Here is a 21152-nt window from a genome sequence, read left to right as displayed (position 1 = left end):
TGTTATAACAGCAGTGCCTAAATTTTTATTTCTAGCACAAACTAAGTTTCTGGGCTTTCATTCAACAATTAACATTACCAACTCAATGGCTTCTTTAGGGAAATAATGATAGGGTAAAATAATGAAGTTTTCTCTGTAAGATGCACAATTGTTTAACATGAAAAGAGCTCAGGCTTTGTGTCTGACCAATTTTCTCTTTCCTTTTACCAAACTATGGTACAAAAGCCCTGCCCTGTAATATGCTTCTAATGTAATTAAGTCAGAGTATGATGCGGTAATAACACAGATTGCAGTCCAAGTGAACCATCAGCACAGGCCATTCTGAGGCTACATTAGCTGAAACCATGCTTAACCTCTTGTCACTATGGAGAGGCACATAAATGAGACTGGTTTCCAAGGAGATGAAATGAGTCCTCAGAAACATAAAATTGATAGATGATAGATATAAGTCCTAGGAAAAGGGTGTCTTTAGCTGTCCTCTGGATGCTGCCACAATGAAACTCATCCAAATTCAAAAATGCAAAAATAGAGTAAAAGTAAGGATCTGAGGAGACAGAAGACTGTGGCAGAAATCAGAATGAGAGGTGAATGGGCTAGGGATGGAACATCTGCAAAGAAAAACCCAAAATCTAATGTAAAGGGGTGTTTGTGGGGACAGTCCCCACAAACAAGTACTTCTAGCTCAATGATTTCATGAAATAGAGTGAGAGAAGGAGGTCATTACAACAATGATTTTTAACACAAAGAGAAAAATCCCAGCAATGACATTTTCCCAACCCAAATGACTTATCTCCTATGTGTTGGGCAACACCTAACACTCTAAATTGTATGCCATAAATAAAAGAATTAAGGTACCATGCTGTCAAAGTGGAATTCATAGTATGCCAGGAGAGACAGACACAGGAAGCAAAGAGTAGTGCTACCAACTGATGAGAGCAATAAATGAAAGGTGAGCACGGGGTACAGGAACATGGGAGGAGAAAGAATTGTTCATGGGAAGCAGGGGTAAAAAGTGACAGAGCAAGTGACATCGGAACTGAGTCTATGAAGTTTACCTGGTACCTAGGGCCTGGGGTGGAGAAAGTCTCTCTGGACAGAGGGACTCATGTGGACACGGATGATGTGTTCAGGGAAGGCCAGAAGAGGGGATGGCTGCAGAGCAAGAAGGGAGGCAACAAAGCACCAGGGAGGCAGGGGGCAGTGGCAATGACTGGTGCCAGGTGACAGATGCCATATAATCCATGGGAGAGCTTGGATATTATTCAGCAGGCAGAGATAGATTTTTTATCCAGGGAAATGCTATGATCTGAACTTTACCTTGGAAAGACAATGCAGGTGACTTATGCATGGAAGTAGGGGAAAATGGAGAGTGGGTGGTTAGTAATCAAGAAGATTCACCTCATTCATAGCACCACTGTCAGAAACTATAGCCTGATTGACAAGGAGACGGTTGCAAGGTGCAGTCAGGCTTCTTTTCAGACTTCAAAACAATGAATCAGACCTCATATTTAAGGCTTCTAGGGAAATGGCCATAAAATGTGCAGTAAAAAGAAAGATAAATAATATTCCTAAAATTTAATTAATTTCTCTCTTTCATTTTGCCTGGTTTAATGTTATGCTACACTCTTGATAGCAACAATCTAGACATTGTTCCATTAGTATATTTCACTTTTATATCAAGCCTCACAATTTACTGGTTTTATTTAGGGTAATGCACTCGTATTTGGCATATTTATATCATTCTCATTTATTATTAAAAGCAATGTTATGTTTAGGTATTGAGGATCAATAAGGCCTCCATAATGTTTACACCATCATATCTTTTATGGCAAGCTCAGAGTGTTTCAGGTTTGTTTTTATAGGTGGTTTTCTAAAAGGCAATTTTATAGCCTTTACTCTGTCTTGGGTAAAAAACTGGTTTAAAAAATTTCCTTTACTATGTTTCAAAAGTCTTAACGGGGCCACACAGAAACATGGAAGAAATTTTGAGTAACTGTTTGGAGTTGTTCTTTTTGTCATCATGTTGTAATTTCCTAATGTATACTAATTGTCACATGGACATTTTATTTTTTTAAGTTTTTTAATTTTAATTCCACTTAGTTAATATACAGTGTTATATTAGTTTCGGGTGTACAATATGGTGTGATTCAACATTTCCACACATTATTCTGTGCTCATCACACAAGTGCACTCCTTAATGTAAGCTTTTTTATTTGTTTTCCATCCTTCTCCCTTCCTTCCTTTCTTTGTTTTTTTTTCATTGTATTGACAACTACTTTCACATCTTTGCAACTACCTTTCAATACATGCAGTTACTAAGTGACAAATCTATGACTGCAGAGAATAGGCTATTATATTTCATCTTTACATGTTGTACTAAGTGCATGACTATAATCAATATAATAAACAAGGACTCATGAGGTATAGTCAGAATGTAAAATTTAAAATATTTGTTTTAAAAAAAGACCTATATAATTTGACCCTTAAGCAACACAGGTTTGAACAGTGTGGGTACACGGATACATGCCTTTTTTTTTTTTTTTGTAAATACAGTATAGTACTGTAAATGTGTTTTCTCTTCCTTATGATTTTTTGATAACATTTTCTTTTCTCTACCTTATTTTATTGTAAGAATATAGTATATAATATGTATAACATATACAATATGAGTTCATCCATTACTTGTGTTATTGGTAGGGCTTCCAATATTATGGACTATTAATAATAATATGGACTATTAATAATTAAGTTCTCAGGCAATCAAAAGTTATATGCAGATTTTTAACAATGCAGAGAGTCAGTGCCCCTAACCTTCACATTGTTCTAGGGTCAACTGTATTTTAATTTAGGTTGTACCACATGAAATTGCTATATTTCTAGGTTAAAAAAAAAAAGATCAAATAACAACAATTTCATATAGCTCAACCTAAATTAAAACAAACTCAAGAAGATAAAATATCGAAGTTGATTTGTAGTTAATTTTTCTCTGCTCCCTTTACTTACTTACTTACTTATAGTGGGTGAGAAGCATGTAGTTGGCAAAGGGGCACAACTGGCTGTTTCTTTGTTTCTTTACTCACCTTCCCTTAGATTGTTAGCTGTAGTTTCTGACCTCTCCAGGAACAAGGGTGGGGGAGATGAATAAAGGATACAGGAATTCTTACTTGACTGGTGCTATCCTGAGATGGATCAGATGCTATAAGGTGTTAACAGCCTTCATGCGGGTTCTCTGCAGATTTCCCTTTACTTACATCCTTGTCTGAGTGAATATATTTTACTACTGCAGTCCCTAGACATCAGGGATGTCCTCTGCTTTTTTTTTGCAGAAGGCTCTGCTCACCTCCGGAAGAGTCTATGAACAGGACCTAGCATGATTCCACGATGATTCACAAACACACTTCTTTGTACTCACGGATCCTGGACCTGCAGGCCAATTCGACCGCAGCTACCTCTCATCTGATTGCCTGTCAGGAGCTGGTTGGCTGCTATCTCACCCCTTAGGTATTTCAGGCAGGGGTCAGGCACTAGTCAACTGTGTGTCCCAACTTTAGTGGACACACTGGGCTCACTGCTTGATCCCACTGAAGTGGGATCACTAGGCTCTTTTTAGAGAGAAATCTTCACAAATCCCCTCAACTCTCTTTTAATTCCTTTATACCCTTGAGGTGGGTGAGGAGTCTAAGAATTCACCATCCAGCTCTTAGCTTTCTATCTGTAGCCTCTCTCACAATTTATTTTTATATCTTCCCCTTTCAGGAATGAAGGCAGGGAGGATAAGTAATTGATCTCTGTCGTTTCCAACCTGGGCAGGTTCATCCCTCCTTAGGCAACCTGGTGGTCCCCCTGCTCATGGGAGGTCGCCTTATTGATGATGAACTTAGTGCGCACACCCAATTGGCATAGCACGCTACAGTCCAGAACTCCTAGGCCCAAGCAATCCTCCTGCCTTAGCCTGTCAAGTAGCTGGGACTACAGGTGCACGCCACCACGCCCTGCGGTGGAGGCTAAGTACTTGGGAGGAAAAATTCCAGAAGCAAATTCTGCCAATCTTAAAGCAGAACTGGGTTCTTTAATTGAAACTAATAAAAACAAAAACAAAAGACAAAACAACCCAAACTTAATTAAATTATGTTATAATGAGTCAGGGGAAAAAATGGTTGTTTAAAATAAATTATGTTTTTGGAGAGAATTACTGTAAGACCACATGAAAGATAACCACACTTTTCAGTATACATTTCTTTGAAGAGGAAGTATTTTTCCAAAATTTCTACAAACAAATTTCTTTTCTGAATCCACTGAAGGAAGGTCAAACTTTAAAGGGAATTTAAATGTGTTACACTCAAAACCCTATTAAATACAGATTAGCAAATCAATGGCTTAGTAAATATGTTCTTTTCAATCTATTTCATTTAGATAATTACTTACAAATCATTAATACAACTGAAGCCAAAATAGAAAAAGATTAGAAAATACTGAAGTATAAACATTAAAGCCCGAAGTATAAAGTAATATCCTTAAAATAATATTATAATGCCAGTTACAGAAAAAGTGTCTCATTAAATGTCCACCTATAAGAGAAAAATTTTTTAAAGCATTAATTATGATATGTACATTTATTCAACAGAGTCTCATTAAGGGCCCACTATATCACAGCAAAGCACTGGCTGGTCACTAAAAAGGATTAAAAGATGATATAAAGGGGCGCCTGGGTGGCTCAGTGGGTTAAAGCCTCTGCCTTCGGCTCAGGTCATGATCCTGGGGTCCTGGGATCTAGCCCCGCATCGGGCTCTCTGCTCAGCGGGGAGCCTGCTTCCTCCCCTCTCTCTGCCTGCTTCTCTGCCTACTTGTGATCTCTGTCTGTCAAATAAATAAATAAAATCTTTAAAAAAAAAAAGATGATATAAAGTCTGTATCTAGAGAGGCACCAGATGCACATACACATCGATATGTAATAATGAGTTAGTCTCGTATTTCTCAAACTTTACCATGTTTAAGAATCATGTAGCTTGCTTACTTGAAATGCAGGCTCCATAGCCCCACCCTGAGGGACTCTGATTCTAAAAATGTGGGCTATAGCCCAAGCACCTCAGGGATTTGGAAAAAGAAATTCTACAAGCCACTTTTGGAGAAACACCGCATTGTACAGAAGCCCTGTGAGGGCGGTGGCGGTGTCTGTCTTATTTTCCACGATTATCCAAGCTCTAGCACAGAGCCTGGTACACTGTAAACCCCCAGGAAAAACATTCGAGTAAATGAATGAAGGAGTATGGCTAAACTCCACAATGAATTATACAAGCAAAATGTGACATAAAAATTCAGCTATTTAAGAAGCTCCTTTCGCCTTGGGAAGAAGGTTTCCTTGGTGACATCGGCAGATATCACAAACGACCCAGTGTACAGGATTGCATTCTGAAACATCCCCTCTGTGGAATGGGGTCCCAGAACTGAGTAAATGTGACCAGACTTTTCTGTCTTGGAGTATGTTCATTTTCCTCCCATTCGCTGGTAGCATCTGAACCCTTAAGGGCTGGCCTCTATGGCTCTGAATAGAGTGATTGTTCCTCCTAACAAAGACATAGGACTCTATAAAGCCCACCCCAGCAGGCTAGAATTCCACTGGTGGCTGGCAGAACAGCTCCTCTATTAGGACTTTCACTATAGAAATATAAAATTAATCACAGTCTTAGTGGAACAGAAACATCAAAATTGCAGCAGAATGGCTTGGCATGTAAGCAACTGATTGTTACCTATTTCTTTACAAAACTGAGTCACTGGCACAGAGCCTCACTGAGGCAGTGATTATTTTTCTAAGAGAGTCTTGTAGATTTCCTTCTTGAAGTTGTGGAGCAACTTCAAACATGTCACTGCTGCACTGATGTCCACAAACAGCTACAGATAAATAATTTTTTATGGTGAAACAGATAGATGGATTTAAAAGAAAATAAAATTTCCAGATGACTAAAAATTACTATAAATTAAAAACTATTCCAAGACTACTCTTAGATTTGGAAAGAAAGGACGGGATAAGGAAGCAAATGGGGTGGGCAAAACACGTGGAAGGGAAGAAACTACATCATGGGGAAGGTAGTGAGAGAGGACAGAACTGTGGTCCAGCCATCTCATGGCAGGTGTGTCAGGTCAGGGAAGACCGTGCCATGGGGCTGGCTGTGGAAGGACAGGGACAGTCATGATGAAATGAAAAGAACTAGAGACCTAATATTTAGGACAGCTCTCAAACTTCTCCAGAAGCAGAGGTCTCAGCGAGGACAGAGAGCTTGACTGCAGTTGGGAAGCTACAGTTTCTGATCTGTCATCAATAAGCAGGAAACCATAAACAAGTTACTTAGCCTCTCCCACCCCCTCCATAAATTGAGATTTGGGGCTAAATTACCTCTACAGTGCTGCCCAGCTTTAATTTTATGGCTCTATGAAATCTTATTGACCAAGGATAGAAAGGATAAGGGAAGAGAGGAAAGAGGGGAGAGAGAAGTCCTCAGAAGGGGGCGAAAAATGGACCAGATGGAGGAGCAAGTCACAATTCTGGAGTGGTCTTTTAAAGGACACAGGCTGCGTTATGCCCTGAAGCAAGAGGAGATACAATATCCTCTCCAAACCTCTGGTAATTCACTTGGGAAGATTAATTGCAAATGAGAAACTTGCATCCAGGAAAATTACATTTTGTGATGCATAAAGGTACATTTAAAAAAATAATTTTATACTGATTGCAAGATGTTCTTTATTGTAGTAGGATATACAAAGTCTCGCCCCTCACCTACCTCTTACTTAACCAGCCTCGAATTTCACTTTGAGGTCTGCATCAAATTTGCAATCTTCAACTACCTCCTTTTGGGAAAATTCATTTTATATATATGTGTATATATATTTATATTTATAAGTATACATATACAGAAACATATACAAGCATATCATATATATATACACACATACACACATATCTGTGTAACTGTCCTGCACTATGTGTGGATGTGGCAAACATTAAAGCAATCAGACCACTTTTTTAGTGCCTCAGAAATTTCCCCAAAAGTAGAGCTCTCAGAGACGAAAGGAAAGACATTGGTCTGCATGTGCAGTGCTAAAGTGTCCTGTGCTCTCCTGCAGTCTCTAAACCATGCAACAACCATTTTGACTCTGACTCCTGTGCTAATTTCTGCTCTCAAGGCACTGACTTCACTCTGACATTTAATTTGCCTGTTATCCACTGTCATCTCCATATTTTAAGGCCATAAATGTTTAATTAACATTAGATTAGTTAAACCCAAACTCAGTGTCTAAAGTGGGAGAGTCACACAAGAACTTTCATTTCATTTAATGGCAATAAAGAGGATGTGTTTACAAACAGATACTCATGAGGAGAAATAAGAAAAAAAAAAGGCAAACCAACTATTCAACTTAACTGTGCCTAAAACATGGAGCATGTGCTCTTTGCTTAAGAAAAGACATTATTAAATATGAGAAAAAATGGACCTTAAGTGATATCTTGTGGTCACTTATGAATTTACTTATATAATATGAGAAAGGAGATTGTAATATGATGTGTTCTTTGGGATGTTAGATTAGTTTCCACAAATTCTGAAACCTTTTTTTGATACTACCAAAGGTGGTTACATTATATAATTATGATTTTACAGAGATTTATAGAGAATATTTTCCAAGAGCATTAGAAATGGCAGCTTTCATAATATTTTCTGTTTAGAAAATAGCAAGGTCTTCCAGTTCAGAGATATAGAATATAAAATTCATCCTGAATATTAGCTTTATTGATTAATTTATTTTCAGAGTATTTTGTATTATTAAAAATCTGTGCATTTTTATCTTTAGAACAATAGAAGTCAAAATGTATAGTCACATACCTGTGTCTGTTTAGGACCAATATCCATTCTTTCAAGAAGGTCATTTAAAAAAGCTGTAACACTCTCCCAGGGGTAAATACTGTTGGAGCCGTCCAGCACTATGACTATGTCCAGTTGGGTGCTGCATTCTGTAACAAAAGGAGTCAACTGTGTAAATTTGGAGTTTATCTTTTTAGATAGTATGAAGGTGTATGGAGTGTTTTCACAGCTGAAATAAGCTTATTTTTAAAAATAAGCTGATAGTCTACATAGTGGACGCATTGCTTTTATAATCAGAAAAATTAGTTTTAGGAAAATAAAGCTGGGAAATACTACTGCATTCAATAGCAACTGGCTTGCAATTCTTACCAAGTAAAAACTCATCTCTACTTAATTTTAATCAACACTGTATGAGTTATCTTTGGAAATTTTCTCAATATGAATTTTATATAACTGCTCTCATTCTGAGTGTATTTCACATGAGATTACTTTCTTCAAAGAGACTCACTCTTTAAATAAAAACAATGTGACAGCTTTAGCTATGATGTTTAAACAAGACTCTGTTAAAGGTTATTTACACTAATATTCAGCTCCAAAAATAGCAGTGGGGTTTGGTTATATATTGGCAAAGCAAACATTTACCTAAATTGGTAATGCTGGTAGCTGAGAAAATACTTCATGCTGTTTGGTATGCTCCTCTGTATACACATGTCTCATTCATTGCTTAGACTTTTCAAACATGTAAGAACATTGCAAAAAATGTGTACCTCGTACGGGAGCGATGGAGTTCATGACTTGAAATGTGGGGCTGACATCGGAACAGATTCCAGTTGTGTAATGCAAATGTCCACATCTATAGGCATATAAAGGGCCACATGCCTTTTAAAAATTAAAAACCATAAGGTTAAAAATTATATAACAGATTTTTATAAAGACTTACATTCCTGGTAAATGACAACATTCCTGGTTCATTAACCAACTCTTTGCTTTCTTACCAGAAACCCTCCGTTTGGGTTGGTGACTAAAGTTGATCCAAATGTCATGTTCTCCTTTACTTCTGTGACATTGGGAATTGATGTATTAACTAAAAATAGAATAAAATTTTATGAGGGTGGAAAATAAAGTATAATTAAGTGTCTTTTCATTAAGACATCCTATTTGTTTTGCTCATATCATAGCACATTCTTGTTCTGATTCAACTAAATAGTCTTCAAAGTATTATTAAGGAATATAATGAAAAAGCGAAGGCTGAAAACCTGGCTTATATCCCAGAAACTTTGTCTGGATAACTGTCTCAAATAGTTTTGTTGAACTGTAAAAGAATGCAGAACGATTGGGGCAATGAGAGAATGTGGGATAGCCTTTCACACATTTTTGCTAATTAAAACAAATAAAATATTTAATCTCATATATTATAGGTATAATGTAAACTTACATACCTATCTTGCATATTATGTCTATATGTTTATAAATAACTAATGATAAAATGTGATTTCTGACAAGAGGGAAAGTGAGTAGTAGAGGAGAAAAAAACCCCCTCAAATATAAGTTTATGACCATTAATTTCACCATCATAGAGACATCATGAGGGTAACAAAGAAAACTGGAGCGAGAATGAGCAGTGGTTAGGACATCTGGATAGAAGAAAAACAATGAAGGGACACCATTTGACAGTCAAGATAAGAACATTGGATTTTGAAGCATGCCAACCTGGCAAAATTGGCAAGAATTTCCAGTTATTCAGATTGAAAAAAAAAAAAAAAAACTTTGGACGGGATGCCTGGGTGGCTTAGTTGGTTAAGCAGCCACCTTCGGCTCAGGTCATGATCCCAGTGTCCTGGGATCGAGTCCCACATCGGGCTCCTTGCTCAGCAGGGAGCCTGCTTCTCCCTATGCCTCTGCCTGCCACTCTGTCTGCCCGTGCTCACTTTCTCTGACAAACAAAACAAAACAAAACAAAACAACAACTTTGGACAGGAAAATCAAAATCTTCTAAACCCTGCTTAGCAGAATGTTGAAATATTTGAAAGTGGTAAAACTCAGGTTCAAGAAAGATTTATCTCATTGGTCATGCTGAGAAGTCTTTCCTACCTAAGACTATATATAACTTCAAAGGGGGAATAGAAGCAGAGATTCTTGAATGGTCACACTGTCTTCCTACTCTGACAATGGTCTTTGTCCCAGAATTCAGTCTGGTTTGCCTTGAAAGCACCTGGAGCTGGGCTATTGTCTACACTGGTCTTAAATAATCTGGATTAGAGTTTTTTATACTAGAGTAGACCCAGGATGAGGATTCTTGGGACGATAGGGACTATAGCAGGAACTTCTCCACTGTTGTTGGTGTAGTTAAAATCTCCTTGCTAATGTTAAAACTCTATTACAGTTTCCAGTAATGAAAGAGCAGCTCCTATCTGAACAAGTCTTTTGCAAATAACAACTGTAACTCTACGAAAAGGAGAAAAAAAGTAACAACCATCTGAAGGTACTGGAAAGCAACAAAAAGCAGACAGAAACCGGAGGCAAGCATGTACTTGTAAGAAAAGATTAGCACTGGGTGAGTTTCCTGTTTATATTTTTGTTTTCCCCGAAGAGAAGACCCTCATCAGTGGCTACACCGCAAATAAAACTCAATGTCTTAATGTTTCGAAGAAACAGAGGACAGAAATTAGAGTAATGATAGCAACTGCCAAGTGAGGGGGATCTATGGTGGAAGTAGAACCACAAAAAGAGAGTTCCAACATATACATGTATGTTCTGTCCAAATACGTGAAGGACTTGAACTGTGCGTGCTCAGTGTAGACTTCAGACAGCTCTGCTACAATGAGAAGACCTGAAGAGAGATTTTGACTGCTTCTCACTGCCATTTGGAAATTGAGTTCAGCCGAGTAAACTGTCCGCAACACCAACAAGTTAAGAGTATTCAAAGACACATAAAAGATCTAGAATCTCCACACTTCTAACTCAAAAGTATAACCCAGGATACAATTCAAAATTATTAAACACAAGATAAAACAGGAAAATATGACTCAGCCTCGAGAGAAAGGTAAAAAAATGGAAAGTGATATTGAGACATTCCAAATGTTATAATTACCAGGCAAGGATATCAAAGCAGTTATTATAACTATGCTCATGAATGTAAAGGAAAAATATTCGTAATAAACAAACAAATAGGAAATTGAAAAAAAGAAAACCAAAAAATGCAATATTTGAAATTAAACTTATAAAATATATATTAATTTAATGGTTTTAACACTGTATAGAACACTGATAGGATTCTAATTCTTGGATAGTTCTAGTAGGAATTTTCTAGTCATGTTCTAATTACAGTGATATTTCTATCCAACATATCTATTTCTATGTAAATGTGCTTTGTGTTATTCTCTTTAAAAGAATTTATATATTACAGTTCCTGTTCTATTTTCTTTTAAAAAAGAAGCAATTCAATTTTGTGGAGACAATGTAATGGGTAGGGTTATTTGGAAAGTTCTTTTATTTCTAAATCTATGGATATTTTATCATGAATTCTAAAGCAAATGAAGGGCAGACAGAATCAAAATGTCATTTTGTGTGAATCTGAATGATAAGAAATGAAGAATGTTTATAGATTCTTGCAATCTTTTCTTGAGTTAAAATTTATTTTTAATGAGAATACTGGGTATAATTTAGGATCAGACCTTAGCGTTTTAACTTTACATACCTGGTAGATCCAACTTTATGCAAGGTAAGGGTTTGCCTCTCCCAACTGGACACTTATAGACATCTCCAGTTCTGTTCTTGGGTTGACCAACTAAAGGAGAACCAATAAGCACCCTGGAAGTTAAATAACTCAATTAACATTTTCGAATAAAAGGAAACATTTTATTTTATTTTAAGACGAGTTCTATGACAATGACAGTAATTCTCATAGACATAATCAGATTGTTACCCTCTGTTACTAATGTAATGTTATTTTTTTTTTAAGAGTTTATTTATTTATTTGACAGAGAGAGAGATCACAAGCAGACAGGGAGGCAGGCTGAGACAGGAGGAAGCAGGCTCTCTGCAGAGCAGAGAGCCGGATGCGGGGCTTGATCGCAGGACACTGGGATCATGACCTGAACTGAAGGCAGAGGCTTCTGAGCCACCCAGGCGCCCCCTAATGTAATGTTATTAAAAATAATCTGAGTATCTTCAAATTGCAGGTTGATTTGTATTAAAAAGCCTTAAGATATATAGAGGAGAGATTCCAGTATGTTTTATTTATTGTATTATATATTACTTTATTATATATTTTATTTGGGGGCTAAAATAGTAATTATTTTTAAACCTGCTGCTGTGTTAGTTTAGAAAACATACATGGAAGTATAAATGACTTTTTCCTATGAGGAACTGATAATTCATAGAGAAATTAGCAAATATAAACATTTGATTATCATAAGATTTAATATTAGTATATACTAGTTTGTAAGCACTTAGAAAATAAGGATAGTTGTGGACCCAGGTTAAAATCACTTACTGTCTATTTGGACAGAATTATAGAATCATTTTAATAATAATTAATGAAGAAATATAGTCATGATTTATTTCAGTCCAAGGAAGCCATTTAACAAAGTTTCCTGTGATATCTTCAGGAACAGGGTAGATGAATGTGGTTGAGTGTTAAGGCACTTGCGTTGATTCACAGCTGCTGATTCACTGCTGGCTGAAAAGCTATATACAAAGATGCTGATTACTATCAACCAAAGGACTTGAATTATGTGCCATAAGAATGTACTTGGGATTGTCTTAGCCTGTATCTTTGTTTATGACTTTTGTGAAGATACGGAAGGCATAAGGTTATGCATCAAGTAAATCAATATATCTATTTGGGCAATCAGAAGTGTCTCAACATTCTGGAACAAGAAACTTAATAAACTAGTTAAAACTTAATATGAAACTATGTAAATAATTTCACTTAGCTGCATACTATTATCTACATGAATACAGGATGTGGGCAACCTGACTTAATAGGAGTTCATGTAAAAAAGACATGGGGGATTTGTCCATAATCAGTAAACATGAGCCAACAGTGTATTTTAGTATCAAAAATGCTAATGTGACCTCAGGCTGCATTGCTGGAAATAGATGCCCTGGTCAAGGAAAGTGATCACCCCTCTGTGCTTTGCACTGTCAGACCATGTCTGTAATCCCCAAATTAAGAGGGACATAGGCACAATAGAATGTATTTAGGAGTTATGACTCAGATGGTTAAGTATCTGGTAATTTTGTCAGACCAGAGATACTTGAGGGAAAGTTGGGGATGCTTAGCATAAATATATATGTATATAATCTGAAGGAAAGTTGAGAGGTTCCACAGGAGTGTAGGTGTTGAAGGCATGTATTTAAAAAGAAGTCTAGGGGCACGTCGGTGGCTCAGTGGGTTAAGTCTCTACCTTCAGCTCAGGTCATGATCTCAGGGTCCTGGGATGGAGGCCCGCATCCGGCTCTTTGCTCAGCTGGGAGCCTGCTTCCCCACTCTCTCTGCCTGCCTCTCTGCCTACTTGTGATCTCTCTCTCTGTCAAATAAATGAATAAAATCTTAAAAAAAAAAAGAAATCTAAATATTTGAAAGTCTCTTATAGTGAAAAGAAATGGTATTTTTTGGTGGAAATTCTTTGGATAAAGGAAGTAGTAATGAAAATGTTATATAACATGCAAATATTGAATTGTTGAACAGGATCCTTAAAATATAGCTATGATATAATGCTTTTGTAAAGCCATTTTTGACATGCATAAATAACCATAAAAATGTTTAAACATTTTAATGCATAATTCTTACTTCTGGAAATCTATCCTAAAAAAGTGGCCTAAATTAAGAGAAAAAGCTTAATGCATAAAAATAATGCTCATAGTGTTATATATAATATAAAAAATGAAAAAATATAGTCAACAGCAAGAACTAAGTATCACAGGGCCATTCTATAGAATATTGAAATCATTAAAAATAATAGTTAATGAGATTGCATGGTGATATTAAAATCATTTATGATCTAATTCAAAGTAAAAATCTGCCTCATTTAGTGAAAACCTATGACAATTCAAAGTGAATGATACCAAACTACATTGAATGTACTCCTTATAATAGCAATGACAACAACAGCTGGCACTTATTAAATCTATACCTTCTCCCATATACTGTTCTAAGCGCTTTCCATATACTAAGCAATTTAATCCTCTCCATTAAACACAGCATGACCTTTGGTGCCAGACTTCATGCATTCAAATCATGGCTTTGTCACTTACTTAGCTATATGATTTAGGATAAGTCACTTACCCTCTGTGCCTTAGTTTCTTCATCTGTAAAATGGAACTACTATATCTATGTAAAACATAGATTAAAAGGGAGTTCATCAAAAAACCAAATTATATTAAGGAAATTATGGTTAGTGTTCTTTCCCCAATATTTTCAAAGCTTTTTGTAATGTGATTGATTAAATTAACTTAATAGTTAAGAGAGTTTAGAGAAAAGTAGGGAGCCCACTATTATGAAAAATATTTAAGTTGAGGCTAGGCAGATTGAAAAATGTTTATTAAGAACATTCTACAGGCCCAGCATGTACACTAGGTCCCAGGGATACGAATTAATAAAATTTTTCTAGGTTGCTTAAAACTTAGGGGGGAAGCAGAACTATAAATGGACTATTATAATACTGGATAGGTCAAAACTTGGTGCAACATCAGCAGGTCTTAGGAGCAAGAAGAAACAGCTCCTTTGGTGAGTTCAAGTAGCTCAGTGTAGCTGGAGTGGAAGTAGAGCCTGTCAAGCCAAACAGTGTCCAGATCATGAACATTCCTAGAGTCTGGTTTGAGAACTTTGGGTTTATCATATGGAGGGGAGAGTTGGGAACCACTCATGCTTTTAATGATCAAAAGCTGTGTGGAGCTTATCTGTTTGCAGTGTTGTGAATAAACTGGAAAAGGGGCAAATTAGACTCAGAGAGTGAAGGTAAGAGTTTCTAGACCCAGACAAGAAAACAGGACATGAATTTAGGAAGTGGAGAAGAAGGGAGAACCAATTCTATAAGTAGAATATAAGCTGTCTTACTTTGAGTTCTCTCAAAAGCAGACCCTAGACAAAGACTTTGGGATAGGTAGATTTTGGGGAGGCAATTCTAAGCCCACACAAAGGTGGAGGTGGGGAAAATGATAGAGAGAAGAGAAGCCAGTAGAGTGCATTGATAATAGGTTATTTCTTTGTTGTTGTTGTTTTTTTTTTTTTTTTTTTTTTACTATAGCTAGTCTTTATTTTTTTATTTTTTTAAAAATTTTTTAATTTATTTATAAACATATAATGTATTATTAGTCCCAGGGGTACAGGTCTGTGAATCACCAGGTTTACACACTTCACAGCACTCACCATAGCACATACCTTCCCCAATAACCCTACCACCCTCTTCCTCCCCGCCGCCCCCCAGCAACCCTCAGTTTTTTTTGTGAGATTAAGAGTCTTTTATGGTTTGTCTCCCTCCCAATCCTATCTTGTTTCATTTATTCTTTTCCTATCCCCCCAAGCCCCCCACGTTGCATCTCCACTTCCTCATATCAGGGAGATCATATGATAGTTGTCTTTCTCTGATTGACTTATTTCGCTAAGCATAATATCCTCTAGTTCCATCCACGTCATCCCAAATGGCAAGATTTCATTTCTTTGATGGCTGCATAGTATTCCACTGTGTATGTATATACCACATCTTCTTTATCCATTCATCTATTGATGGACATCTAGGTTCTTCCCATAGTTTGGCTATTGTGGACATTGCTGCTATAAACATTCGGGTGCACGTGCCCCTTTGGATCACTCCATTTGTATCTGTAGGGTAAATACCCAGTAGTGCAATTGCTGGGTCATAGGGTAGCTCTATTTTCAACTTTTTGAGGAACCTCCATGCTGTTTTCCAGAGTGGTTGCACTAGTTTGCATTCCTACCAACAGTGTATGAGGGTCCCCCTTTCTCAGCATCCTCGCCAGCATCTGTCATTTCCTGACTTGTTAATTTTAGCCAGATAATAGGTTATTTCTACAGGCCTCTGGGCTCAGTCTTGCTGGTGGTCATCTCAGAAAGCACGTGGAACATATCTGAGCATGGTTGAGGCCCCAAGCATAAATACTACTGCCTTAAGAGAGTACACAGTAAAAAGAGAGTTGTAGGAAAAAAAAAAAAACAAAAAAACACAAGATTTTAATGAGCAAAGGAAGAAAACTGATAGGAGTGTCCAGAGAAGGAGAGAGAGAATCAGGAAACTGGTATCACAAAAGCCAAAGCAGAAAGAATATAAAAAATGGGAACCATGAGTACAGAGCAGACTTTATTTCAAGATGTTTGGCTAAAAATGAGGGAGATGGGCCATGTCAATATGTGTGGGCTTCCCCCCCACCCAGGCAAACCATCAAGGGTTTGAAGTGAGTTTAATTTTATTATAGAAGGCATCCATATATTGATAAATGATGTTGAGAAAGAACTAGTAATATGAGAAAGGCTATTATTACAGTAGAGAGGGCAGAGCCCCTGAGCTGGTAGAAGGGGTGAATCCAGAAGGAAAAATTTGTATTAGACATGAGGAAAGGCGGGACGCCTGGGTGGCTCAGTTGGTTAAGCAGCTGCCTTCGGCTCAGGTCATGATCCCAGCGTCCTGGGATCGAGTCCCACATCGGGCTCCTTGCTCTGCAGGGAGCCTGCTTCTCCCTCTGCCTCTGCCTGCCATTCTGTCTGCCTGTGCTCACTCTCTCTCTCTCATAAATAAATAAAATCTTTAAAAAAAAAAAAAAAAAAAGACATGAGGAAAGGCCATTGATTCCCTAGGCAGGGATCTGGGTGCCTCAGTATTCAGAGGTTTGAAACCAGAGTAGATGACTTGGAAATTTTTCATTTTCTTTGTAATGCAACATTGTCCTTCACTGTCCTTCCCTAAGACAGAATCTGAATTTCCTACCGTCAAACTGGGACTTACTTGATAAATAGAAGGCAGCAGAAATGGCGCTGTGACTCCTGAGGCTTCAGTAATATATAGAATTGTCAAATCAATACATTGTACACCTGAAGTTAATGTAACATTGTATGTCAACTATACTTAAATAATTTTTAAAAAATGCATTACAGATTCCAATTCACTCTTTTGGAAATCTGAGATCACATGCTGTGAAGAAATCCAGTCTAGCCTAATGGAGGATGAGAGGCCACATGGGGGAGAAGCAGTGCTTGAGTCAACAGCATGAAATGCCAGGCATGTGAGTTAAACCATCTTAGACCCTCCAGTCCCAACTGAGGTACCAGATGAGCATTCATGCAGTTCCCCAGTTAACAGGGAAACACCTATGCAAACCTCAAATTCTTGAGAAATAATAAACAATATTGCTTGAGCTCACTAAGTTTTGAGATGATTTGTTATATACCAAGAGCTAACTGAAACAGGAAGGGAGGATAAAGTTTTAATCTAGGGCCCCTCCCTCCCTTCTTTCCTTCTTTCTTTCCTTAACTTCCTTACTTCTCTGAAAATAGCAGCAATTGCCATCTCATGAGATTTAGGGAAAGAGGTGGTCAGCTGGTGGGCCTGTGGAGATTTAATTTAGATTTAAACTGACAGGGCCTATGTGGACCAATCAGACAGCCTCTCAGGCAAAAAGGAGGTCAGGGATGTTTTGAAAGTTGTTTCCGCTGCAGATGCAATATAGGCCTCCAAAGACCCTTCATCCAAATAGACAAGTTATAAGTGTGTGGAAGAGTACTGATTTGTTTAGAACACATTAACGAGGGAAAAACTCAGATAATTGATGAAAAACGAGCTCTGGGTGGCATGTTAATGGTAAAGTTATTGTGGATTATAAAACAGGAGAGGAGAGAGATTGTGGGCAGCCCAGGCACAAGCTGAAAGTAGGAGAGCAAGTGCTGCAAACAAGGGTGAAGAGAAGGTCCAGGTGGTGGGAACACAGTGTAGATCTTCTGTATACACTGGAGCAAGAAGGTTGAGAGTGGCACGCAGCTGACTTTACAGGAAAAGCTCTGTAGTTTATATTCGATTTCTAGGGCAACAGAAAGCCCCTATAGTATGGCTATCACTGGAAATAACCTGAAATAGAAACTGGAGTCATGGCCCATTGTGTGTTCTGGATAAGCAAGCACTAAGGTGTGAGAGCTCAGAATATGGTAGGGTAGTAGGCCAGGATCAAGACAGGGAGCACAAGAGCTGGGATGAGTGGTAAAAAATGGGTTATTGGGAATGTGATCTAAGATGATTTCATGTGTTTTCCTAGGAGCTATTTTTCTGACATCAAACTTGCAGCTCTGAAAAGTACATATATTTATTAATCTGAAGTAAGTCTCACTTTTCCCCAGCTGCATAAAAATAATAAGATCCTAGAAGAGTATCAGCATAGTCTTTATGGAATTTCAGGAATCTTCAGAATTCTCAATCCCCATTATCTATCTTTTATGTCAATCCCCATTATCTATCAATCCTTGTTCTTTTTTTCTCATATCCTTGTCACATTCTGACATATGATATAACCTACCTGTTTATTACATTTATTATTCATGTTTTTGTTCCCTTCTTCCCCAGTAGAATATAACCTTCACAATAGCAGGAATTTTTACCTATTTTGTTCACTCATATACCCTTAAAGCCTATAACAGTGCCTGAAACAAAAGAGGTATTCAGTAAACATTTACTAAGTGAATGAATTAATGATTATATCAAATGCCCTAAGAATCTGAATAAGAACTGGGAATTTATGACTCCTGCGACCAACTAAGAGGTCCTAATTGTAAAGTCTTCTTTTCCATTTTAGAGGTTGAATGCTTTGCTTTAGAAGAACGCCATATATGCCTTTGGTATGACACAGGAGGCATTTCCACAGGTCATGGTACCAGAGAGTCCTTGTTGTTATAGGACAGAATTGGCTGAAAGTCAGAAGGCTGGTGTTCCATGTCCTGGCCCTGACACATACTTGCTATATTGAACTCTTGGCAGTTCATTCTCTGAGTCCCGTTTCCTGTCTAGAAAATGAGGATGGTAACAATGATATCTGCTCAAACCCATATGGTCACTGTGAAGACCCAAGACACATTGTGTCATGAAATATGGGTACTATTATTTCAAATTTTAGTGTAAGTTTGTTTTAGCTCATTGCATTTTATTTCTATTCAATTTTTGCTTTTTCTATGGCACTATTGCAATGATCTGTGGGCAGAATAAGAGGATTAAAGAATGTTCTGGATCTCATTATTGATCTCTAGAGAAACACCTGATGAACTCAAAGATCATTAAAGTGAGAGAAATAATTTTTACTACACTCATTCTAAAATGACTAATTCTGATTCTTATTCACTTATTCTAAAAGTTCATCCTATACTCTGTTCTCATGAAAAAACTCTAGTTATAACAGAATTTAGTAACCTGAGAAAAGTTTGCTGTTCAATAATCATTCTTGTCATCATAACCATTATTTTACTTATTTGAAGAAACTATTCTACTTATTTATGTTTTTTTCTCTGAAAAATGTAGTTTTCTAAAGACTGTTGTCTCATATTTATACTATTTCATGAACACTCTTTTCACCTAACTCTTTTTTCATGTCCAAGCCAAAGTCACTATCAGAGTGCCAAATACCCCTGCTAGCCAGCCTTTTTTTTTTTCCCCTTAATGAATGGAGTGTTTGGTCATTTTGGAGAATGAAGTTACATAGTGGCCTCATTAGTTGTATTACTTTCAGTCGTGAAAGGTTTAGGGGTGAAAATGAGGTGCACCAAAGAAATGACAAGTTTAGCAAGAGGAAATTTCAACTTCAAAAGATATTATAAACAATGGAAAATAAATATTATATTAAAATTGTAAGAGAAAATGTGATAGAACATTTGAAAAGTCTTTTTACCCCAAGCTTGAATAGGCCTTACTTAAAACACAAGTACATTGGAAAGTGATCATCAGTCACGTTAGTTCACTGGTAAACCTTACTTGGTTGGCATAAAGTAGGGTCCTCTAGGGAAAAGGCAGGAAGCCAACATATTTTGAAATATATTGGGCGAAGGATTGACTAGGAAGGTATCTGCATCATGAAAACCTACCTTGAGAGGCAGGCCCACTGAAGTCACTGAATGAATGGCTGCTGGAACAGCAGTTAAAAGGGTTGATGCACATATTAAAAGGAACGAAACAAAGGAGCCACAGAGTGGAAAGCCCTGAGGCAACAACCCATATTTTCCCACTGGTGGACAGTTTGACGTACTGGTGATTACCACTAAATCTGGAAAGCTTGTGCAATGCTGAGCACATTTAAGTTTCTTCTCTTCAAAGCAAAATTATTAAACTCATTGTGTTTTTTGTGAATTTTCCTGAACCACATTGCAATTACTTGGATGTTTCAGCTCATGCTAGTCATAATGAACAATGGCTGATCTTAATCAGAGGTATAATGTGTTCTGATACTGAGAAAACATGTGGTTTCTGAGCCAAGTATATAAAGTAAATTACACTTCCTAGTAAACTTTTGAAAGGTAAAGGGGACATAAGGCTGCCTTTTTTGGTTAACTTTTAATTATTTCCGAAGAATTAAAGTAATGCTTTTCAAACGCACAGACTACACTTGTAACAAACCAAGTGTAGTCTTGCCTCCTTCTTTAGGCAAGCTTCAGCCAAGATGTAATATGGGTCAGGTTGATTTTTTAAAAAAAATCTGAGGTTGATGAGCTTCCAAAACCTGAGTAGTAAATATGATTTATAAAGGTACCCACCTCTGGAGAAAAACTGAGTAACAAAATCCATGTTCTCTCAAATATGTCAATTATTCCATAGTCCATTTCTTAAAGTAAGTCTGCATCCTATCTAATTTTATAAACACTTACAGAATATCTAAACATGTTTCTAAAATTTATTTTACATCACCAGTGGCTGGATCTTTTTAGAACAATATGCTGCTACCAAACCATCCTTAAGCATTTGGACATTTAGATTTTGGTGGTTTGTTTACTTTTAAATTCACTTTTGTTGTTCTCATTTTTCACACTTATTATATAAAATCATTTTAAATATGGAATGTCAGAATGGAATTACATTATCTGATATCCTTATACATTCAAATGTTCACAAATGCTCACATGTATATTAACATGTAAAAGTCTAAAACTGCAAAGATAATAATTATTGGCATTTACTTCTTAATATAGTTCTAATTAAAAAAAAAAAAAAAAGGCACCGGACTGGGAGTGGACAGACATGAGCTCTAGTTTCAGCTCTGGCCCTAAGTAGTTACAGTTCCCTGTGGAAGTCACTATAAAAAAAACAAAACCAAAAC

General features: G+C 37.0%; 1 protein-coding gene across 1 annotated transcript in view; it reads right to left on the bottom strand.

The window, feature by feature from the left end:
* The window catches only part of ITGA1 (integrin subunit alpha 1), a 158198-nt gene that overhangs the window by 80461 nt on the left and 56585 nt on the right, over nucleotides 1–21152 (bottom strand). Inside the window, exons 3-6 of the mRNA XM_032851453.1 lie at nucleotides 11548–11660; nucleotides 8846–8934; nucleotides 8618–8729; nucleotides 7872–7999 (exon numbers count right to left, since the gene is read on the bottom strand). Coding sequence (XP_032707344.1) covers nucleotides 7872–7999; nucleotides 8618–8729; nucleotides 8846–8934; nucleotides 11548–11660 — 442 coding nt within the window. The remainder of the gene's footprint in view (nucleotides 1–7871; nucleotides 8000–8617; nucleotides 8730–8845; nucleotides 8935–11547; nucleotides 11661–21152) is intronic.

The sequence above is a fragment of the Lontra canadensis genome, unplaced genomic scaffold, assembly GCF_010015895.1.
Source record: "Lontra canadensis isolate GAN:19392208 unplaced genomic scaffold, GSC_riverotter_1.0 scaffold5, whole genome shotgun sequence".
NCBI lineage: Eukaryota > Metazoa > Chordata > Mammalia > Carnivora > Mustelidae > Lontra > Lontra canadensis.
Note: the sequence above shows the minus strand (reverse complement) of the source record. Positions and strands in the feature narration are given on the sequence as shown.